The following is a 25,102-nucleotide window of genomic DNA, read 5'->3' as shown; positions in this document are numbered from 1 at the left end:
AGGCTAGAGGAAAAAAGTGTCAAAGGTCATCTTTTAGACTTACAGCATTTACAACAGCTGCAAACATTACATGCATGCAAACACTGTAGCCCTTCTGCTGATGGCTAAACGTAGGTATGTACAGATCACATTCAGTGATGACGTTAACCCAACAAGAACAAAGAAATATATAACTTACTCGGAAGCTCATTTGTCCTTATGATCTCAAGTTTTTGTTGTAGCTGCTCTCGCACTTTAGCCAGATCATTATAACTGTTTTTTAACTGGTTAAGTTCTTCTTCCAGCTCTTTGTAACTGGTTTGTTCCAGGTCCAACTCAGATTTGCCTGTTTTATACATAAACATCAAGAACTGTTGAATTGTATCACTTACTAAGTATTTTAGCAGCATTATGCCCTCCTGAAATTGACAGAGCTTCTTGGCCTGCTGGGTCTTCCCAAGGCAAATTGGTCCTGGGTAAGGGGTCTGACCAAGCTTCAACCCCTATGACAGAAACTAAATCAAGGGACCAGTCTACCCTGTCAGGGCCCCACTCTGGGGCTACTGTCTGTAGCTGTCTGTAGTCAGCAACGCTCTCTTCAGGTCCACAAATATGCAAGCACGATGAGGAAAATACTTCTCCACTGTGTAAAACAAAATCAAGAGCGAGAACAAGATAAACCACCCAAAAAAGACATTTTGTTCAGATGTACAATGCTCTATACAAAAAACGAATTAGTGAATTAAGAATCCTGTATTATTGCAGGCTCTTTACCTTACAATGTAAAGATACTATTCCCGCTGTTTCTCTTAACATTGATTTCTGTTGCAGCTGTAAGGTTGTATTCATAGAATTTTAAGACTTGCTTAGGACCAGGTAATCTTTTACTATGTCATTTTTATGTGATGTGTAATTTAAATATTTAAACTTTGGTGGAGTTAACTGAATATTTTTGAGCCAATACAGCAGCACCATCATGTGGCCATTTAAAGAGACTTCTGTAGTTTAAAAATAAAGCAAATGGGATATTGCACATGAGATAAAGTGGCAGGAGCAGCAGTACAAACTGAATAGTACAAAATTTTGAGTGGCAGTTAGTACAGTATTGCACAGAGTAAGGTTTTTATCTGTTTGAATACTAATAAGAATGAAGTGACCAGTGCAGAGTGTACAATGTACTTGTGAAACTGTAGGACAGATTCTCAGTGCATCTGTGGAGTGTGTGTGTCTGTTTAAGTGTTGTGGTTGAGGTGTCATGTGGCTTAATGGTCAAATATGTTTTTAAGTCTCGTATTCCGAGCAGACAGACTCTTGTAACGTCTGCCAGATGGTAGCAAGGAGAACAGCTGATGTGCTGGGTGGCTGTGGTCCTTGATGATGCTGTGTGCTTTGCAGAGGCAGCACTGGAGATAGATGTCCTGAATGGCAGGAATCCTCAAGCCAGTGATGTGCTCTGCTGCTTTCACCAGCCTCTGTAGTGATTTCTGGCTGCTGGCAGAGCAGCTTCTGTACCAAACTGTAATGCAGTTTGGTGCTCACAATTACTGATCATCAGGTAATCCAATGCATTTGATCACCTGTACATGACTGCTACTGTGGAAGTATGCATACTTCCTAAATATATTTGGGATATACTATATACAGATATACAGAATATAGAGATTCTTTATATCACACACTGTCATGTACAAGGAAGTGATAATAAGGACTTTTAATGCAAAGCTTATACTGTAGGGAACAGTGAGCAGGATCAGTCATATACATTTCATGAACTTCTTTTCTGTTTTCTATCACTGTGTGATGAGTTTGGATGCTGATTTATGTAGCCAGTTTCTTCTCACAGATCCAGACTCTCTCAAGGTCACATGATTCATCATTCCAGTTGTTTGGGAAATGAAAGTTCTTTATTTCTGCACAGTCCTCATCTCTTTGTGGAAAACCATTTGGCTCAAAAGTAGCCCAGTAGCTGAAACACAAACAAAATACAATATTTCAAAAAACAAAAAACAATGCAAAAGACACACTCTCTCTTTAAGATTAGGCTTCAAACTTTTCTTTTTGATTAAACTTATTGTCAGGGCTGAATCAGGTGACCCTGTATCCTTAGTTATGCTGCATTACTCTTGGGCTGCTGGGGGGACTTCAGTGATTCACTGAGTGTTTCTTCTTTACACGTCTCTTTTCACTCCCTGTGGGTTCATACACCACTCCGTACTTAATCAATCATTTGCTGATATGGTAACTGTTGGGGTTCCTTTTTAATATTTTAGGAAGTTTACGTTACAGGATAAAGCACTTGAGGTGACTGTTGTGAAATGGCAGTATATAAAGTGAATTGAAAAAAATGATGATTTAGTAAACAAAGTTGTAGTCTTTAATGGAATCTGTACAAAAAAAATATTCAGATATCAAAAATTATGTTGCTATAAGACTGCAATATTTTTCCTGTTTGTCAAATCATTTTGTGAAATCTCTTCTAAAACACATCAAGCCATCATGTTGTATCCATATTTTTCTTATTTCAGAAATTTTGGATTTGAACTTTGTAACGTTTGGACTTAATGACATTAAATACTTACATTGGCTTTAACTTCTGCCTCCTACATCCTGTTCTTCAGTCCTCACAAATTAATGTGTATGCCATTCAGATGTTTGTGACAATTTATTTAACAAACCTTAAGCCAGTATGTGAAGAAGTAAGCACACCGCATGACTCAGAATCTTGTTTAACTGTGTTTAGCAGCAATAACTTTAAGTTCTTTCTGTTTGACATCGTTGCAGAAGAATTTTAGTCCACTCTTTTTCACAATGCTGCTTCAGTTTGCTGTGTTTTTTGGCCATTTGTTTAAACGCAGTCTAGTTGAAATTCTGACTTTGACTGAGACAGCACATTGCAGAAGTTCTGTGATTTGTTGAACTTTGCAGACCTAAGCCATGTTGACATGTTCTTTTTAGAGTGAAGAGAAGAGAGAAGACATGAAGATCTTTTTGTAATTTCTCTTTACATTGCACTCACCGACACAAGGTCATATATAAATGATTTTAAGACTTGATAGACTTAACTTAACTTATCTTGTGGTGCAGCACAATAAGAAAAACGTAAAACCTTGTAACAAGCAGAGACCCATCCACCCATTTCCAGATCCCCTCTTTCTCACTGTCAGTCAATCCTATCCAGATCAGCTTTTGAAAAGTTCTTGTGAATTCCTTGTTGAGAGAAAGAAATATATATACATTATATATATATATATGTATTATATAACATATATATAACATATATACAACACACATATAGACAGAAACCACATTTAGAAAATCACCTGTTCTTCTTTGCTGTTGATAATCACCAGATCAGCACCTCTCTGGAGACAATCATTTCTACTTTCTTGCCAGGATTTCTTGTTTGAAGAAATGTAATATAAACTACCATTGAAGTGCATCCATTCTCGCAGACAACCTGTTAAAGGAAAGAAAAAAAAACACAGGAATGTCTGCAGGTGGAGTGAAATGAGTTTATCTCTGCAGTGAACTCATCACTGTTAGGAGGCCTGATGCTGCTTTTGTCATTTCTAGCAGCTGTCAGTAGTGGAATCACTTCTGCATTTGGTTGTTTGACAGTTTTTTAACAACAAAATAGAGAAATGAAAAACAGCAGACACATCATGAATTAGCTCAGCCTGAGCGAAGAAGTCAGCTGAATTAAGTGATTAAATGCAGTCTTAACTGAGACATTACAGTATTATATCAGCTCTTTTGCAGTGGTTTTAATTGGGTGATTTGACATATACTGTATAAATCAAACACGGGGAACCAACACTGCATGTGTGCTGCTTTGGATAATAAATTTCTATTATTTCAAAACTTCAAACTTTTGTTGAGTCACATTTAGCTCCAAGATTTACTTAAGATGTCATTTGGGATGCACTGAACCTTACTTTTCCTGATATTTTTCCTAAACCTTAATAGGATTATTAATGTGGTGAGAAAAAAAACATGTGTGCCTTACTTACTTCAAAATATCCCCCCAAAACTTGTTTTGTTTTTATGGAGGTGAAATAACAATAATTACCAACAGACTTTCTCTGAAGATCATCTCTATTTTTGGTCATGTCTTCAAGTGTCTTTTGGAGCTGGCCTCTGTCTTCCACCATATTGTTGTAGCTTTTCTGTAGCTGGTCTCGTTCCATTTTCAGAATACTGTGCATGGTCTGTAATTGGTGTTGTTCAGTTGTTAGGCTGCGGTAACTGGTCTGCAACTCATTCCACTTTCTGGTCAAGTTTTCGTAACGGTTGTATGACATCATCATCTCTATCGTCTGCTGAGATTTGCCTTGGGTGACTGTGTTGAGCCCGTGAAATGAAAATAAGAAAACCATGTTAAACAACTACACATCACCTGTTGGAGATTATATTAACTGCTGTACTCACAAAGAAAAAATAGAGTTATGAGTCCAATCAAGAGAAGAAGACACAGCAGGCCCAGAAGAATCACAGCAGCTCTGCAGGAGCTTTTCTTCACAAATTTAGTACCTAGGCATATAAGTCAAGATTTGTGAAGTTTTAGAATAATGAAAAAAACAACCCTGTGCTATCTCTCCATGCATTATTCTAACAATATGTGGTTATTTTTATGTTTTGCATGCACAACAGAAATCAGAACTATTCCCAGAGTGAAAAAACTGCCTTCCTGACAAACAAACACAGAAAAACTGTTCTGCTGTCATGCACTGGGATACCATGTGATAGGTACAGGTCTCTCCATCACAGGGGACCCTTTCTTATCAAAGAAGACTGCAGTCCTTTTGTCATTTAGACAAAAATAATAAATTATATTTTCTTTGTTTCCCTGATTTTTAAAAATCTAGATCACCATGATGACCTAGTTTTAATTTCTGATCCATTACCCACCTACTATGATAGCAAAAACACAACTCTCTTCGATATTGTTTAAGTTAAGTCAGGGTGATACTTTTTTGATATTTTGTCAGAATGATAAAAGACTTAATGCTTTAATTTTCCAAAACTCTTTTGTTATTTACATTACATTTGCTACATTGCTTTTTTAGGATAACTGACCAGCGTTGATGATGGGGGTCAGGAAAGTTCTCTTAAGATTCAGATCTCAAAACCAGAACAGACTATAGTAAAACACATTTACAGTAACGCAGAAACATTTGTCTGAGACGGTTCATCCATGTCTAATAATTATTTTAACTCTGATGCAGTGAAACTTTACAAAGATCCTTTCTGATGGAGCTTTCAGGAGCCACTAGACACTTGCTGTAAGTAATGCTAGCGTATTGTGAGATATGAGATCAGTTATGATCACAGAGACATACATACAGCCAATAGTTGCTTGAACTGTAGACAACAGTATGTATTTATATAGTGCTTTACTAGTCTTTAAGGACCCCAAAGCGCTTTACACATATTCAGTCAGGTCAGTCAATTCTCATTCATCAAAATACAAAATTGTTAAAACAGGTAAAACAATGGGGTTTTTTTTGTTTAGTAAAGTTGCCTGTGTTTGTGCATAAAATTGTAACAGTGTCAAATTATTTGTTTATTACCTGTGAATGCAGGTGCAGGTCCAGTCCTGTTCATCTCCACAGTTTGGATATCATCATAAGTGACATAAATATTTTCTGAGGAATTTAGGTCCCCTTTTAGCTTTCTGTGATTAATTGCTATGTTGTTTAAATAAATGTCATCCATGATGTTATTCTGTGCTGTGGTTCAGTTACAACCTGAACAGGAACTTGAGATTAACAAAGTTTTGAGAACTGTGTGAAAAAGTGTGATTCTCTTTAACAGGAAATGAAGGTCTGATGGGATGAAATAATAATAGGCCACTTTATTTGTGTTCTGCCCACAGGTTGCAGCTGCATCAAAGCAGTGTGTGTGTGTGTGTGTGTGTGTGCGTTTGTGTGTGTGTGTGTGTGTGTGTGTGTGTGTGTGTGTGTGTGTGTGTGTGTGTGTGTGTGTGTGTGTGTGTGTGTGCGTGTGTGTGTGTGTGCGTGATGCACTGTTCATACTACAATATAAATCAAACTGAACTGAATTTGTTTGAACAGCTGTTTGACTTTGTTCACCTTTTTGAAGACAGTCTTGTCTGTTTTCTTTTCAAAATTTGCCTTATGAAGAAATATCTTTCACATGTCATTTGTACATCTTTTCAAACAAAAAGAGCGCTGAACAAAAGCTCTGAGCCACGCCATCTGAGCAGCACTCAGGGGTTAATGGAAACCAGACAAAGGGAGGCAAAACAATTATTAAATTTCTACCAAACTTGTGTCTATCATAGTGTATCTTGAAGACTTCAAAGACCATAGACCAACCAAAGACCAACCAAAATCAAGCACTTCAATCTCACGCTAAGGGCTTACTTGTGCATCCTATAGGATATTTAAAAGTAGAATGGGAGGCAGAACTTTTCAGGCCCCTCTTCTGTGGAATCAGCTGCCAGTTTGGATTTGGGAGACATAATTTTCTTTAAGAAATTCTTTAAGCAATGTCATTTCTCTCTAAGTTATCAGCTTTAATCAATTTTGGCTGTGGGGCGTATGCAACAAGGGAAATATCTGAATACAGTTTGCTGACAGAATATTTCCTGTCAGTTATAACCACAGTAGTATTGAGTACCACAAGCATGGCCCAGCATATTTAAGTAATCTATTGTTTTCCTGGGACTGTGTTTGTGGCTATCTGGTTAGTATTTCTGCAAAACCTGAAAAAAGTATGTTAAAATAGGAATGTTTATGCAGACAGACATAAAAGGATGTAAAGATCTTTCTTTAAGAAATAACAGATCCAATATTTATTGAATATTATGCATATGTCATATTGCCCATTCCAAATATAATATTAAACTTTTTCCCATAGATGCTGTGTTTCATTATTGCTAGCAACCAATTAATTCTTGCAAGCCTAAAACTTAACAGAAATTAAATAATTCTGCCACTTTTAGGTTATGCACCCCTCTGATATTCAGTCAACAAGTGCAGTTCAGTCATATCAGTACAATCTGTTTGTGTTCACTATTTCCCTCCTTGCTTCTGAGATGCCACAAACACACAAGGTTATGAAAAGGTAGGCAAGGCATACACATGAAAAGCACTAGCGAAATAATACATGCACAAGTACTTTTAATTTCTACCACTGCATTGTAGTTCAAATACAACGAAAAGATAGATAGTAAATGAGAGCCACACTAAGTAAAAAGAATAAAATATACATACAGATGGAAAACTTATGGTTAGAGAGTCTTTTTCTATAGGATGAGTATTTTTAAGCGGGGGATTGTTTTTAATCAAATACAGCTAACAATGTTATAACCAGTCCCACCAGAGCAGATCTCCATCACTGAGAAGGTTCATAGCGACAAAAGAGTTCTTGATTTTGAAAACAAAGCAAAAAGCCTCTGTGTGTACTTGTTTCTTTGTAAATTTCCACAGTTTTCTGTCCAGCTTCATTTCACGAATGCATCTTGTGGCTCTGTTTTATGCATTATTTGATGGACTTGATGTGAAGTTATGGGGAAGCTTTCTTCTCACACATCCAGGAGTGTAAAATAGAGCATTTTTCATCATTCCAGCTGTTTTTTGATTTGTAATTTTTTATTTGCCCACAGTTTTCATTTTTGAGTCCATTAGGCTCACCGCTATTCCAGTAGCTGAAAATAAAGATAAAATTATGAGAGTTAAACTCAACAATCTGATCAGTTTTTTCTTTTCAGTAACTGTAACTTAGATACTAAAGAGACAGCATGAACAGTATCTTTTTACTTGAAATATATGCAGACTAAAGAATGGATTCTATTTGTATTTAAACCTTGTGGTCATTGGAGTCCCATCCACCCATTTCCATGTCCCGTCTGTCTCTGAGTCAGTCAGTCCAATCCACAAATACTTGTTTAACTGATTCACAAAGTTCTTTTTAAAAAAGAGAGAAACCAACTGTAAGGATACTGAGTTTAAACTGATGTATCTATATAGCCTCCACTTAACTGAACTTTGATTTCATTTAAATTTTCATTTATATATTTTTAATGCACTCCCACCTGTTCCTCTTGGCTGTTGATAATCACCAGGTCTGCACCTTTTTGAAGACAGTCTTGTCTGCTCTCTTGCCAGGATTTCTCCTCTGAAGACATGTAATAGAAACTACTGCTAACATACACCCATTTATGCTGAAAATATAATATAAAAAAAATAGAAGAAGAATGTTAACAATTTGGGGTTACATTGTACGAGGTAGCTTTCACATAACCCTAATGATGAGCTTTTTCACAGCCATTGCTTTGGAGTTAGTGACACAAATTCAAAACACTTTGGTGGTGAAAAAAACTTTCTGTCATAGTTGCACAATTTGTCAGAATGTGTTTCCTAAGACATAGTCCAAGTCAGTGTTCTCAGCACTTTGATTTTTAGATTTGTTTTCGTGTTCATTAACAATGTGCACTTAATTACTCCAATTGTGCACAAAGTTAATAGTAACTCTCAGGGCTGAGAAGATGAGAAAGATATAAGATTATATAAGAAAGCTATTTGAACTTTGGTGACTTCTAGTGAAGATGTGTAAAATGTGATAAAGTGATTTCCACTGTAATCTGCATCAGCAGCTGTAGGTAAAAAAGGCATGGAAAGGAAGCTGCTTATTACTGTCATCAATGTGGCAAGACTCTTAATGCTGCTTTCATTTCTTACACAAGAAGCCCTAAGCGTAAACCACAATGTTGATGGTACAGTCATCTCTGTATTTGGTTGTCTTTTTTTTTATTATTATTTGCAACTTCAAGTACATAATTGAAAAAGAGTGAAGGCAAACTGAGTGAGTTCAGTTTGAGTCAGGAATTCACCTGAACAGCATCAAAAGATTGTTTATTTTCTAAGTCCAGTGGCATTAAGTTATTGTATGAATCCTTTGGGAATTTTTATCTCAGAGCTCTGAAATACTTCATGTATCAACTGTGTTACGACCCAGTGATGTGTGTGTTGTGTTATGCCTCCCACGGGGGGGATGGCTGTGGGTATCTTTCCCCTTTTTCTCTCCTAGGAGGTGGAAACCTGGGCGTGGCTGCTGGGTATCCGGGTGGAGTCTCTGCCTGTCCTGTGTGGATCCTGTGTGGATAATTGATGGACCACCTCCGGTACTTAAGGACTTAACGACAGCCACCTGGAAGCTCTCCCCGAGCCTCCACCACTCGACCAAGAACCTGTGTGATGATCTATGTTAGTGCAGTGTAGAGTTTTGAGTGTATATCTGGTTGGGATGTCTACTTGGTTGTAAATAGTATATCTGGGTGGGATGGCTATTATGTTGTAAATAATTGTAAATAGATTGTCAAATAGTGATCACGGGTTGGTTCACCTGATATATCACTGTCACTGCCGCAGCCTAGTAGGCGTGAGAAGCCGTTTTCTTTTGTTGAACAAGTTTTCTCCTGTTTTTCGTTAGATAGTTAGGTAAGTGACTTGTCTTTTGTTTTGGCTTCTTTTTATTTTGGTGTAGGGAAGAGTAGGGATTGTTTTATAGGGAGTTTTGTTTATTGTTTTGGCATTGCTCACTGCCGATGAAAATAAATGGCTGCTTAAATACTTGACAAAGGTGTCGTTGTTGGGGTTTGTGCGTGGGTGGGAAGTGAGTGGGGCAAACTATTTGTTACGTTTATTTACTTGCCGGGACCAGAACGTAACAACTGTTATTGTCTAACAGTGCAGCCGTGCTCCTTATGATGCCAAGAAATGAGTAAAAACAAACAAAGAAACAAACTGAAAAATGTGAATTTAAAACATTTTGCAATCACATTTAACTATGATATTTATTTATGATGTCTTGTAGGCAGGGTCTATGCTAAATCTACCACGTTTCGTTTGTTGCAGTTTATAAACTATTGGTTTATTATTGAATCATCAGAATAAAGGCTAGACCCAAGAACATATTTTCTTTGAATGAAATAAAGGAATAATTACCTTGAAACTTTTTCTGAAGATCATCTTTTTCTTTGGTCAAGGCTTCAACTTTTTTCTGGAGCTGGACTCTGTCTTGAACCACACTGTCGTAGTTTTTCTGTAACTGGTCTTGTTCTGTTTTCAAGTTGTTGTAACTGATCTGTAATGCTCTCTGTCTGCCCACATCCTCTTCCCACTCAGATTTGTCTTGGTTGACTGTGTTGGGCATGTGAACATTAAATGAACAAGCTCTATTAATGAACACCTATTTAGGACATCATCAGCATGCTATCTAGCTGCTGTACTCACAAGGAAAAGCCAGAATTATGAGTCCAGTGAGGAGAAGAAGACACAGCACACCCAGAAGAATCACAGCAGCTCTGCAGGAACTTTTCTTCACAAATGTAGTACCTGGGGCTAGAAGTCAGTATTTTTCAACATGTGTGCAAACATAAGACATTAACAACCTCATATTTGGCGACTAATAGCAACGGTGACCCTAGCAACTGCTCTTTTAATTTACAAAGTAGAAAAAAAACCCATCTGTTTTTCAATCAGCGCCTGAAGAGTATTGTCTTCAATACACAACAGCATTTATCTTTGTCAAAGCAATTTGGTACGGCAGACATTTACTGTCACAACAAAAAAAATAATTAGCACATTTAACACGAACCACTCCGAGAGTGTCATTTTTCTTTTTAAACATACTTTAAGAAGTTTGTTGTGCAGTAAAAAAATCAGCTAAGAGCAACATGACAGATGGTCAACTTAATTTAGGGCTGCAGCTATCAACTATGTATTAATTAAGTAACTGGGTAAGTAATACATTTTCTCTCATTAATGATCAGTACATACAAAAAAACCCACTAAACCCATCCATCCATTCTTTTCTGCATATCCTTGCCAGGGTTGCTGGGCCCCTACTAAACCCTTTCATTGTATTTACATGTTAAAATAAAAAATTTAAAAGAAAACATTTTCTTAAATGCAAAAAGATTGAAATAGTTAAATACAACTAAATACAGTAATGTAAAATAAAATGAGAAGGCATTTTTAGTTTGCCTCCTTGGAAGGTGAGAATTTTTTTTATAATCGAGTTATTGGTCTTACTTAATGAACTGAAATTTGAGCTAACTGTAGCAAGTATTGTAGCAAAGCTGGCCAAAATTTATTTGGTTACATTTTTTTTAACAGAGTTTAAATTTGTTTCCATTTTAGAAAAATGGAATTTGTCTATTTCCTGTACTTAAGAAGTTTTGGGGGCTGAAAAATGACGGAAAAATTAAAACCACTAAATTTCAACCTACCCACCCGTACTTTCAAGAGCTATAATTTGGGCACATTTTATAGTATGAAGGTAAAAAGTTTTGCATGGCTTTACTTAGTATGCTCATATATGAGCTGTTTGGGAAATACATCTTCAAAGTTGAAAGGTCGATGTTATGTATTGGCTTTTCTGTCCTGAGAATTTAAAATGTATGCAGTTATAAAGGGTTTATACCTATTTCACAGACTGATTTTGACTAAAAATACTGAATAATGATACTAAATGGGGAATTTCTCATTGTATCTTTCTTGTAATATTGTCTGCAGTAACTGCTTTTTAAAATTTGCGTTTTTCTTTTTAAGCCGTGACCACAAATGAAGATTATTATGCTAACTAAAATAAACTAAAACCTAAAACTAGATTCACAAAAGTAAATTTAAAAAAACATTTGTAATTTTGTCAACTGAAACACCTGCATGTAGCTGTTTTACATGATTTCTTTTTTTTTTATTTTATTATAGTATGGGTTAGTTTGTGAGGTTTAAAATAAAAATATTACAATACTGTAACAGCATAAACTTAATAAAAAACATAATAAAGAATAAATGTTATTAAACTTAAGGGTTTGGTCCTCTTTAGGCTTTCTGACCTTTGCCCCTTTTTCAACACTCTGTGATTACCTGGTATTTCTTCTGGATTCCTGTAGCGCATTTCCATGATTTTCAGATGCGTTGCTGGTTTCAGCTGGGTCTTGGGTTTCTGAAGAAAAGATCTAAGAGTGTCTCTGAAGTTGCAGACTGTTGTACTGAACTGTGTGAAACTGATACATGTGGTTCTCTATTTAACAGGAAACTGAGGTCTGGTGAGATGAAAACATTATACTGCTTGTGCTCACATGGCATGTAATAAATCCTGACAGTGCAGGGGCTAGGATGCCATTAAAATTGTAATTATTATTGACACATTTCATAAATTATTGAATAATGTATTTGTTTGATTCATTTTGGCACTCATGGCTCTCTGTGAAGACTTTGCTGGGGTTACGCCTGCATTCGTCTTTGCTTTTGAATGGGCTGACTACACTCACTGCAGCCCTTAATCTAACTTAAACCAATTTAAATTTACTGAGTAGAAATAGCAGAAGACCAATCCAACAACATATTAATATAACTGATTCATTGTTGGCTTTGGTCTCTTTAGAATGTCAGGTTATACTTTGACAGTCAGTAGTTCAAATGCTATATCTCTTCTTTATTCAGACCATAACCTCTAGTTATTCTGTAAATCTGTTATAGTAAAATCAATGCTTGCTGCAGAAAATGCTGCATTTTAAACAATTAGCTTAAGTAAAAAGTTTAAACTATTCAACAATAATTTAGCTTTTGATACAAAAACAACAACAACAACAACAAAACACAATAGATTTGATACAAAAACAACAACAACAAAAACCAAAAAAACAAATAATCTGCTTCATAGTTCACAGAAGCACGGGCAGCATTTACAATTTTTCTTCCTCACTGGATATTTTCTCACTTTAGACCATTCCCTGTAAACCGTAGAGATGGTCGTGCAGGAAAATCCCAGGACATCATCAGTTTCTAAAATACTCACACCAGCTTAAGTGACATCAAAAACCATGCCACATTCAGTCAACTTTCTTCCTCATTCTGACACTCGGTTTGAACTTCAGCAGGTATCTTGACCATGTCTAGATTCATAATCGCTTTTAGTTGAAAGTCACTGACTAGATATTTGAAATAATGTGACAAACACTGGAGCAGGCGTACCTGATCAACTGGTTGCTGAATGTATGTAGCGTGAAGTTGGTGGACTACACAGTAGTTGGTGCTTTGTCTGCTTTCTGATGCAAATGGTTTTGAGGGAAAAAAAACTAAACATTTTGAATGCTCAGTCTTTAAAAGGCGGTGAAATGTTTTTATTCATTAATTAAGGCGTTGAAGTGATTGCATGACTATTCATGTTTTCACAATTGTGAAAAAGGTTTTGATTGTTGTAGTGTCTTTCACACAGATGTCTCAGTGTTTTGTTATGCTACTGTTTAAAGATCTGCTTTAAGAGTGGTGAGAATAACTTTTCTGCTAGAATTGAGCTATGAGAAAACTGTAAGCGACATAATACTCAGCTTGGACTAATTGGAAACCATAACTTCTTTATTCAACTTTTTGCGACGTACTAGACAATTCTATAGACTATGGACTATAGGATTTCTCCTCACATGCTTCGAAATACTTCGTAGCACCTGAGGAGGGCAGCAAAACGCCCTCCACGTGTCAAACCCGCCTGAAGCCGGAAGAAGACAAAGCCGAAGAGGCGGAGCAATAGGGATTCAACATCAAATTACTGAAATGAAAGTGGAAGTTAGTCAAAGTAAAATTAGAGCTGCAGACAGGTCAATCTCCGTATCTAAAGAAGATCAAGAGAAGATTTTTTTTTTCTCTCAACAACAAACTGGAATGCAGGTGAGTGCAGCTGATCAGATTTGCTGTGTTTAACAGGCACTGTTTCTCTCTTAATGTTACTTCACGTGAAATGTCAGATTAGTTCAACTGGAGACTGATGTTAAGAAAGGTCCATCCATTCTCTTCTACTTATGCTTGTCGGGGTCGCCGGGGGGCTGGAGCCTATCCGAGCTATCATAGAGTAAACCCTGGACAGGTCACCAGTCTGTCGCAGGCTGTGTTGAGCAAAATGGGAGGTAATATCATCAAAGTTAAATGTGGAATATTCCCGAAAAACAAACAAACAAAACAAAAGCAAAACTAAAGGTCCGCTTCGAATTTGTTTCGAATTCGTTGTAAAAACGGAGTGCTGCTGTGAGATGGAATGATCATCCCACAAAAGTCTACACAGTTTCTTTTGACTTGTGCTTTCTTTAAACCACTTAAATGAGCTGTGGGCCACTGCTGGCACTGTCATGTCATTGGAGGGCCACTTTAATGATCAAATAGAGTGTGTGTGTGTGTGTGTGTGTGTGTGTGTGTATATATATATATACACACACACACACACACACACACACACACACACACACACGCGTATGTATATAAAAAAAAAATCAGACAAAAAGCAGTTCATCTCCCCATTTCTTGAGATACCCAGCGTCTTAAAGTCTGAAACAGCCAACAATGCTCAGTTGTTAGAAACAATGCAACAAGGTTGGGTAGTCGTTTAACTAACCGTAGAAAATCTGCTTATAAAACACACTGCCGTTTCAGCTCGATTGTCTGACAACAAAAGCCTTTCTATAGTGTCAGTGTAAAAAGAAAAAGTAATTCCTGTTTGTATAAATTTACCATGAAAAGCCAAAATGCCAACAGCGGCTGATGAACCTTATTAAAACACACCCCGCTAGGAGAAGACAGAGCGTGCGCAGTGGGACCGCAGTGCCCCTTTTCGGATGAGTGAATGCGCATGCACGAGATTGCATGTGCACGTGCTTGTACGTGCAAAAGATGCCAGTTTTTAAGCTCGGCAACGGGGGTGTGGGGGGCATACCCTCCCCCACCCCACCCCTCCCCTCACCCCTCCACCCCTTGTAGAGCAAAATTTAGTGTTTTGGTCTAGATTTGGTCTAGGCCTAGACATTAAAACTTACTTTTTAATGTTTTTTGCATAATTATGTGTGTGCAATTTGTGCAATTTTGTAAATCCTCTGTGTTTACATTCATAAAAGCATCTCTTGATTGCAGATTTTGACAGTGATACCTCATCTATGATATTCTTGATTTGGTTGGATGTGAAGTTGTTTTTTCTTTTAAACAAAAGAAATAATTCCATCATCGTGCACTTTAGTTATCTTGAAGTCTTTCGGGCCTTTTGGTGTTGCTGAGTTGCTCAGTGAAAGTACCAGATTTTTGATTTGCCTACTCCTGAAGTTTTTTCTACTACTTTGATTTAATTTGTTTGTTTGTTTTTGTTTGTTTTGTTCAGCTTAATCATGGATCCCTCAGTTGCACTGACATCTCTTTGGGCCTCATATTTTAAAGTGAAAAATGAAAAGCTATAAAAAGAATCAACAGTATGAAGCAATTTCATTTTTCATGAAATCATGATGGAACAGACCTCATCTGGCTATGAAACAGCTTACCTAATTGTCCCATTACCTGTGAGCTTCTGCAAATGAGAGACAAGGTAATTCCCAAATATTTTTCTTAAACCCGTTGAATCAGACATCTGTAAAAAAAAAAAAATTTTTCCCTAAAATGTTTACTTTTGTTTTGTAGACTGCAGCCATGTTTGCTGCTAGTAATCTGCGACCTGAAGATCAGTTTCTGTGCTCCATCTGCCTGGATGTGTTCACTGATCCAGTCACCACACCATGTGGACATAACTTCTGCAAAAACTGCATCACCCGGAACTGGGACATTAATGTTAGGTGCAAGTGTCCCCTGTGTAACAAACTGTTCAAGAGACGACCTCAACTGGAAATAAACACTTTGTTCTCTGAGGTGGTTGCTCAGTTCAGAGATGAAGCTCAACAGAATGCAAGCAGCAGCTCAGAGCAACAAGCTGCCAAACCAGGAGAAGTTCCCTGTGACTACTGCACTGGAACCAGACTGAGGGCCCTGAAGTCCTGCCTGGTGTGTCTGACCTCCTACTGTGAGACTCACCTAGAACCTCATCTGACAGTCAAAGGTCTGAAAAGACATCAGCTGATTGAGCCTGTGGAGAACCTGGAAGGCAGGATGTGTATGAAGCACAATAAACATCTGGAGCTGTTCTGTAAGACCGATCAGACAAGTGTCTGCACGCTCTGCTCTGTTTTAGACCACAAGACTCATGAGTTTGTACCTCTGAGAGAAGAATCTGAAGAAAAGAAGACAGAGCTGAGGAAAATGGATGATCAAATTCAGCAAATGATCGAGAAGAGACGACAGAAGATTCAGGAGATCAATGAGTCAGTGAAGATGAGTAAAGATGCTGCAGACAAACAGAAAACAGAAGGTGTTCAGATCTTCACTGTTCTGAAGGAGTTTATTGAGAAAGGCCTGAAGAAGGTCATAAAGGAGATAGAAGACAAACAGGAAACAACAGAGAAACAGGCAGAAGATCTCTGCAAAGAGCTGGAACAGGAAATCTCAGAGCTGAAGAAGAGGAGCTCTGAGCTGAAGCAGGCCTCACGCTCTGAAGACCACCTCCACTTTGTTCAAAACTTTTCATCTCTGAAAGCTGTTCCACCTACCAAGGACTGGACAGAGGTCATTGTTCTTCCACCAACGTATGAGGGGACTGTGATGAGAGCTGTGGCTCAGCTGGAGGAGACACTCAAAAAACATTTTAAGAAGCTGCTTGCTAAGGCTGAGCTGAGGAGGGTCCAGCAGTATGCTGTGGATGTGAGTCTTGATCCTGATACAGCACATCCTGAGCTCATCTTGTCTGATGATGGGAAACAAGTGAATTTTGGTAATGTGAATCAGAGTCTTTCAGACAACCCAAAGAGATTCACAGTTTTTGCAAATGTTTTAGGAAAGCAGGGTTTCTCTTCAGGCAGATTTTACTTTGAGGTTCAGGTTAAAGGAAAGACTGACTGGATTTTAGGAGTCGCCAGAGAGTCAGTGAACAGGAAGGGAGGAAACTCAGTAAAGCCTCAGGATGGTTTCTGGGCTCTATGGCTGAGGAACAACAACGAGTACACAGCATGTACTGGCCCAGCAGCCGTTCTCTCTTTTCAGTCTGCTCCTGATAAAGTGGGAGTGTTTGTGGATTATGAGGAGCGTCTGGTCTCCTTTTATGATGTGTATGCAGCAGCTTTTATCTACTCCTTTACTGGCTGCTCCTTCACTGAAAAACTTTACCCATGTTTCAATCCCTGTAATAATGATAATGGTAAAAACTCTGCACCTCTTGTGATCACTCCTATCAATCGCATTAACTAGACAAGAAAGGTTATTACATTTTATTTGAAAGTGGTCTGTGAAAAGATTGTAATGCTGTTTTATTGTTCTCTTTGACAACATGTTTCTCAATACTGAATTTTCATAATTTCACACTCCCCCACAATTACATTTTTCTCCCTTTAAGAGGGCAAACAGGACGTCTAGTCTAGTGTCGTTTAAACCAAAGGAGCAAAAACATTTAGGAAATGTCCTTGTAGAGAAAAAAGCATATCTTTAAATGTGTACATACACATATTTGATTACATTCAATATAATCAAATGTTGGATTCTGAAAATTTAAAGCTGTGTTATTCATATATTTATTAAAAAACTTTTTGGTTAATGACAGCTTCTGATAAATGTGTCAGTTCTTAGTTGCGGAACAGTTTTTAAGCTGTATGTATGTTTACTGCACAAAGAGTATTCATTTCTGAGGTGAGACCAGCCAATCTGTAATTATGTCTTCAATAATGATGTGTTTCAATGCTGTCTCCACCATAGGACATGTTTTCTCAATCATCATGTGCCTGTCTGTATATTTTTTATATATATGTTTTGTACACAGGTCTCTCTTGAAAAAGAGGGCTTGATCTCAATGAAATTATCTATTTAAATAAAAGATTTAATAATGATAAACAGACTTTCTTTACATTAACAGGATAAACCTTAAACCCCAGTCAGAGACAACAGTCAATGGTTGTTACTTTCTTTGCACTCAGATAAATAGCAGCATTGATGCATCAAAAAATGTATTGTATATTATATAAAATCTTATACTCTATATATCACATATATTATAAAAATCATTATTATAACACGTGACTTTTCTTATGTCCCTTGAAATACTGTTTTTAAGAAAAATCATGACACAGGTGACCTGAACCTTTGTGTAATATCTATTAGGAATAATATATTTCCCCTATTTTATTCAGGGGAATCTATGATGGTCGAGATGGAAGTATTTGATGACCTCTCATGAAATGACCCATAAGAACAATTTCAACATTTTCTGCATCAAGAAATGAATGCTTGCAAATTCCACTGTTAATGTAGTTTGCACTGCTGTAACTTTACAGTAGGTGTTCATTGGCAGTGTTAGTAAGAGTGATCTCATCAGGTTGAGCATATAAAAGCTAATACTATAAGAAGTATTGTGGTAACACACTACTTGAAACACAGTACAAAACAAAAGTGTTTCTCCCTTTCGACCTAATAATAAATAATATCATTAAATCTACTGAAAAGGAACTATTAGATAATGTTGAGTCAATTTTAGATATGTAGCAATGAAAATGTCTGCAACGGAGGGTTAAACACAAAGGGAGGAAAAGTTAGGCACTGTGGTGTTTACGAAAAGAAAATGCACCAATCAAATTTGCTGCTGGACTTTTACACCTTTCATTTCACACTGACATGTCAGAATAACTCAAGTAGCATTAACTTAAACTGTAAACAATCAAAGTTAAAAATTCTGTTCTTATTGTTCATGAAACTGTTCATATGGAGGGATGAAGGACTGGAAACTTCCAATTCAGTTTGTGACAAATGTCTTCACTTTTTTGGAGAAAGTTGTAAGCACTAGGGCCTTCATATGATCCATCCATCTCAACACCCTGTTTGGCTTTTGTTGACCACTTTGAGCCTGTCTCTCCTTATTAGAACAGTTCATTTCCAGTATAAACCCATCAGGATTCCCCTTTGATGTTATTCCTCCTCAACTCCTTAAGAAGGTTTTTCCTACCCTTGGTCCTTTTATTCTTGCCATTATTAACAGTACATTGACCTTTTGTAAAAATATTTTTGGGCAATTCTCGCTGAAAAAAAACAGGCCTTGACCATTCTTTTTTGTTTCAGGGGCTGTCTCCAGGCTACCTTTCTTTTCTAAACTCCTACAAAAAATTGCCTTTACCCAACTGAAGTCCTTCCTGGGTGAATGTGCAATTATGGAAGTGTTCCAGCCAGGACTAAAAACTCACCAAAGCAATCAGTATGTTTTATTAAGGCTTTTTTAATGTTATATTTTTTAGCAATAGCTTCTGGTGACTGTGTGCTACTTGTGCTTTTGGACTGAACAGCTGCCTTTTAACGCTGTGTTCCTTGAGATCCGCGTGTCCAGGGTGGAGCAGTGGGTGGGCATCACTGGCTCAGCTCTCCAATGGTTTAGGACCCACCTTTCTGATAGAACCTTTACCTACACCTCTGCTGCCCTCCTCTGGCGGGATTACACAAGGCTCTATTCTTGGAACTGTCCTTTTCTATTTGTACCTGTTACTACTTGGAATAATTTTACAGAAAAATAATATTTGCTTCCATTATTATGCAGACAATTGTCAAATTTATTTTCCATTGATGCAAATTGCAGCATCCTCTCTCATCAGTGCTTTGATCACCAGTGAACTGCCTACTCAGCATACTGTCAAACTGGTCATGGTGGAAGATGTTGAAGGTCCAGACTTTCTGTTGCATGTCCTCAGTGTGACCCTCCTTTCATCTGTGAAGACAACCGGCACACCATTGGACAACCTGCTGGTTCTAGTGTTCACAAGTAAATGTCAATCAAGCTGCACGGCTCTGCACAGGACCCACTAAAGGACGTCAGTCCCTCATGCCACCCTCACAGAGTCTGTTTCTGACAGTTTGGTACTGCTGGGTTTATACACTCATCCTTGCCCATATCTTCTTGTGTAACAGCCTTAGTATCTCCTCAATAGGACTGAAAGATTATGAATTTAACTGAGTCTGTGATCGAGTGTTACCTTCATTTTTCTAGCACTTTATAATCATCTGTGGACCTGAAAGAGGAACCAAAACCTTAACAAACACGTGCAGGAAGAGTTGGAGAAATAATAGGAAATTAAACGTCAAATTCTTGAAATGAAACTTAATGTTAGTGTGAGTAATAGCAGTAATAGCAGTACTACAGCCGAAAGCTCTGGATTTGTGTCTCAAAATCAAACAGTGTTCATCTTTTGTTTCTAAGCAAGTGACTCAAATACTGGTGAGTACAGAACGAGCCACACTAACTCAAAACTTCACTTATACTGTAAGTGCTAAAATTTTAAGAGTACATTTTTTACAGTGGTTTGTTTTAATTATCTATATTAAATTAAACTTAACTCTCATGAATGTTTCTCCTTCTTTTTTTAAGTCTCAGAAATGTTGTTGAATTCAAATTCAAAATCAGCTAATTTTTCTCTTAAAGTGATACTTTTTTTCTGTCAGCTTACACATGATGCATAGTGTTTTGTTTGCATTTGACAAGCAGACCTGATTTTTATTTTTTGGAATTATATCACATATTTTGGATTTTACAACATTTGCTGTTGAAAAGATGCTGAGAAAGTGTTGTCCTTAAACACTGAGCAACCACCTATACCACATGGTAACATAAGCCTTCAAAATGTAGCCAGAATTGCCTTTTTTAAGTTTCCTCCAGTGAATGATCAGAAAACACATAGAAAATACAGGGTACCGATACTTGTTTCTGTTTCTCTACGTCACCAACATTAAACTGGTGCAATTTATTAATATCCTGATATCCCACGATACTGATCCTCAAAGTATGCTATAGAAAAATCATGACACCAGTGTAGAATTCAATTGAATGTAATTTTTTCAATGCTAAAAACGGCATGCTTCAGTCTCCTCCTATATCCATATGAAGTTATGAGTGTTAAAAGTTGCTGCAAAAATCTTGAAACTTTAAGAGTGCCAAATTCCAATTCACCCCCACTTACTTAAGAACCAGGAAGTGTGAAGTAAAAAAAAGAATATGCATGGCTTTATAAATATATTAAAGATATTTTACCGGAAAAAACGGCTGAAGAGAGATGATGAATGATTTTCCATGGACTAAACTATGACTAGAATTAAAGAAGTGGTTATGAAACCAAACATAGTCACACTCTCATCTGAAACAGTGCAGGATAACATGAGAAATTTATTTAAACTTGTAAACAAACATAAAGTCCTGGGATTAACTTCGTAGACCTGATTGATATAACACAGTTCTAAAACTCCTAAAACTAGCTCGGGGTGAGTCCTCCAGTCAGGAGATTGTAGTGAATGGCAGCACTTACTGAGTAAGCTCTACATGTAGAAACATAAAGTGAGTGTGCAGGTGATGTCTCTGAGTGGATTACTCTACTCGTGAATTATTTGATGTGATTCTGTGATTTTTGGACTCCATGCAACATAAGATAGTATACCTTGAAGATTTTTTCAAGTTCTTTGCCTCATCTGAAATTGCTGTCATGATCCCACTTCGACAGTTCTAAACCACTCACAGAAAATCGTTAGACTTTAACTCATCATGCTTTGACTTTTGTTCCCAGAGTGCAGATATGTTTGCTGCCAGTAATCTGCGATCTGAAGATCAGTTTCTGTGCTCCATCTGTCTGGATGTGTTCGCTGATCCAGTCACCACACCATGTGGACACAACTTCTGTAAGAAGTGTATCACTCAGCACTGGGATAGAAATGTTCCTTGTCAGTGCCCCATGTGCAAAGAGGCTTTCTACTGTAGACCTCTGTTGAAGGTTAACACTTTGTTCTCTGAGGTAGTTGCTCAGTTCAGAGATGAAACTCAACAGAAAGCCAGGAGGAGCAGCTCAGAGCAACAAGCTGCCAAACCAGGAGAAGTTCCCTGTGACATCTGCACTGGAACCAGACTGAGGGCCCTGAAGTCCTGCCTGGTGTGTCTGACCTCCTACTGTGAGACGCACCTAGAACCTCATCTGACAATCAAAGGTCTGAAAAGACATCAGCTGATTGAGCCTGTGGAGAACCTGGAAGGCAGGATGTGTACGAAGCACGATAAACATCTGGAGCTGTTCTGTAAGACCGATCAGACAAGTGTTTGCACGCTCTGCTCTGTTTTAGACCACAAGACTCATGAGTTTGTACCTCTGAGAGAAGAATCTGAAGAAAAGAAGACAGAGCTGAGGAAAATGGATGATCAAATTCAGGAAATGATTGAGAACAGACGACAGAAGCTTCAGGAGATCAATGAGTCAGTGAAGATGAGTAAAGATGCTGCAGACAAACAGAAAACAGAAGGTGTTCAGATCTTCACTGTTCTGGAGGAGTTTATTGAGAAAGGCCTGAAGAAGGTCATAAAGGAGATAGAAGACAAACAGGAAACAACAGAGAAACAGGCAGAAGATCTCTGCAAAGAGCTGGAACAGGAAATCTCAGAGCTGAAGAAGAGGAGCTCTGAGGTGAAGAATCTAATATGCTCTGAAGACCACCTCCACTTTATTCAAAGCTTCTCATCTCTGAAAGCTGTTCCACCTGCCAAGGACTGGACTGAGGTCATCGTTCTTCCACCAACGTATGAGGGGACTGTGATGAGAGCTGTGGCTCAGCTGGAGGAGACACTGAGGATAGAAATGAAGAAGCTGTTTGAGGCTGAGCTGAGGAGGGTCCAGCAGTATGCTGTGGATGTGAGTCTTGATGCTGATACAGCACATCCTGAGCTCATCTTGTCTGATGATGGAAAACAAGTGAATCATGGAGATGAAAAGCACAATCTTCCAGACAACCCAGAGAGATTTTCTTACTGTGTTTGTGTTTTAGGAAAGCAGAGTTTCTCTTCAGGCAGATTTTACTATGAGGCTCAAGTTAAAGGAAAGACTGACTGGGAATTGGGAGTGGCCAGAGAGTCGATCGACAGGAAGAAAATAATGACTCTTAGTCCCGAGGATGGATTCTGGACTGTAGTGCTGAGAAATGGTAATGAGTACAAAGCTCTCGATGATCATGATGTCTGTCTCTGTCGTCCGTCTGGTCCTGAGAAGGTGGGAGTGTCTGTAGATTACGAGGAGGGTGTGGTTTCCTTTTATGATATAGATGCAGCAGCTCTTATCTACTCCTTTACTGGCTGCTCCTTCACTGAGAAACTCTACCCATACTTCAATCCCTGTAATAACGACAATGGCAAAAACTCTGCACCTCTCCTCATCACTCCCATTAATCACATTGAGTAGAAAAATGATTTTATATGTAGCAGTCTGTGTTAAGAACACATTCGTTGGTGACACTGATTGATTTGGTCTCCTTTTCTTTTCTGATTCTGATTGATTTCTTTGTGTTTTTATGTCATATTCATCTTAAATTGAGCTTAAAGTCTGAGTGATGCTGATTTTGACTGAGGCAAAATAGTCTTTTAATTTTTTTATAATTACAAAACATTTTTGTTCTTTATTAAAAGATAAATAGAAGAATACGTTTTATCAATATATAAATGAAAAAATGGATTATGTGCTGCTTCCCTGTTGAGCAATTATCATCAAAATAGGAACACTGGGATAAGTGCATCTTTGGATCCAGACATGCTCATCCTTTCTCAAACCTCTCCTCACAAAAGACAAAGACAGCATTAGCTCAGAGAAGGTTAACTAGCTCAGTATAGCTGAAGTAGGCTCATTACGGTTTTGTGATTTTTACTATTTGCTTTTGGTTTTGCGTTGCTCTCGCTAACTTGCTGTAATAAAATTTCCTGCATTTGAAGTCTAAATTCTGAACATTCGCTCCTGAACTGATATATTTCAAATAAATGTAGAAAAATGACAAAAGACTGTTGACAATTGAGAATGTTTTTTTCCTTGTTTTTTTCTTTTGGTCATGCCTGTGATGATGTTATTAACTCATAAAGGATAAATAAATTGTGTTTGCATCACAAATCCACAAAAAGCAAAAGATCTGCAAGTATGACAAAATATTCTCTCAACCATTTAGTGGTAAACAGGGCAGATTGCCAATGTTTATAAATGAAAGTCTCTATTCTAAAATTAAACTATCCACATTCTCAAAAACTCCCATCTTTCATCCATAATTTTTATCACAGTGCCATTCAGCAGAGTTTACTAGTTAGAGACTCTAATTATCGTTAGCTCACCATTCAAACTCATTCAGTAGTTCAAGAATCTGGAGACATAATATTTGCAAACATAATAAAAAAAAAATAAATTATGGATAAGGTGAGAAATTCCTTTTCCAGAGAAGACACTTACTTCTCCTCTTTCCTTCAGAACTTTTCCTCAGTAATTTTATCTCACAGCAAGTAAGTAAATGCAACAATCTGCTCATAGTGATCATGCACCCATCTTCCTGACATTAAACATCTAATCACAAATCAAACCCACCACAAGAGGGCGACTCATTACATCACTTCTTTAACACCCAGGTTTTGACACTTTCTTTTAGACAGGGTGGATTATTTTTTTCTTGTTCAATGATGAATACCATTACAATTGAAAAACAACAAAATGAATTAGAAATTAAAACTGATTGCTATTCTAACAAACGAGCAGCTCAAATACAAGCACTTTTAATAAAGTGCAGCTCAAACCTTTTGGAGAAAGCTGCATTCCTCTGAGCAGAACCCAACACAACCCAGAAAGCTTTTAAAAAATAATTAATTGATTCTTTACAAATTTTGAATTTGGAGGTAGAATCGATATTTGTCAAAAATATCCAAAGTCCAAAAAATTTAAACACATTTATCTCTTCATACATTTACTGTTATTGTAACAGTAAATGTTCTTTTGCTTTAGACAGTAGAATATAAAACGAATAAATCTGAGAGTAGAGTAAGGCTTTATAAAAATAAAGTGGTACAGAAGATATTTACTGTCACTGTCATGAAAAACTAGGAGACAACCATGTGAACATGCTCTTAGAATACCTTTCTATTTTACACTTATTCATTGGTTCAAAAGCTAAATTGTGACAAATGAAAGTTTTTAGGCAAGTTACTTGAACAGCATTGTGCCGCTCCCTGTAAAATCAGTCAAATCTGAGGTTGCCACTGGACCTTTTCAAAATCAGAGGATTTGTTTGTTGTTTGTACGACAGTTTTAACCTTCATACTGTAAGAAACAAAAACTATCCAGCATTTTTCATTTTTTAACTCCCCCACACTTTTTAAGGCAGAAAAAGAACACATTTAATGATTTTTTTAAAGTAAATTAATAAACCAAAACTACAAGTCTCAGGTTTTGAAT

General features: G+C 37.3%; 1 protein-coding gene and 1 long non-coding RNA gene across 2 annotated transcripts; one reads left to right on the top strand and one right to left on the bottom strand.

Annotated features, from left to right (window-relative positions):
• Nucleotides 1-9,821: 9,821 nt before the first annotated feature.
• LOC120729228 lies at nucleotides 9,822-12,084 on the bottom strand. The gene is made up of 3 exons (XR_005694867.1): nucleotides 11,877-12,084; nucleotides 10,239-10,346; nucleotides 9,822-10,145 (listed from the first exon to the last, which is right to left on the bottom strand). It is a non-coding gene; the product is annotated as an uncharacterized LOC120729228 (long non-coding RNA).
• A 1,186-nt stretch (nucleotides 12,085-13,270) lies between these two features.
• On the top strand, nucleotides 13,271-23,324 carry LOC120729252. Its single transcript, XM_040024793.1, has 6 exons — nucleotides 13,271-13,679; nucleotides 15,151-15,351; nucleotides 15,444-17,091; nucleotides 19,459-19,641; nucleotides 20,003-20,094; nucleotides 21,431-23,324. The coding sequence occupies exons 2-6, from the start codon at nucleotides 15,340-15,342 to the stop codon at nucleotides 23,081-23,083; spliced, it is 3,588 nt and encodes a 1,195-aa protein (XP_039880727.1). The 5' UTR covers nucleotides 13,271-13,679; nucleotides 15,151-15,339; the 3' UTR covers nucleotides 23,084-23,324.
• The last annotated feature ends 1,778 nt before the right edge of the window (nucleotides 23,325-25,102 follow it).

Source organism: Simochromis diagramma, unplaced genomic scaffold (assembly GCF_900408965.1).
Source record: "Simochromis diagramma unplaced genomic scaffold, fSimDia1.1 OVJJ01000302.1, whole genome shotgun sequence".
In the NCBI taxonomy this organism is placed as follows: Eukaryota; Metazoa; Chordata; class Actinopteri; order Cichliformes; family Cichlidae; genus Simochromis; species Simochromis diagramma.
The sequence above is the reverse complement of the archived record's forward strand: the minus strand, read 5'-3'. Positions and strand labels throughout refer to the sequence as shown.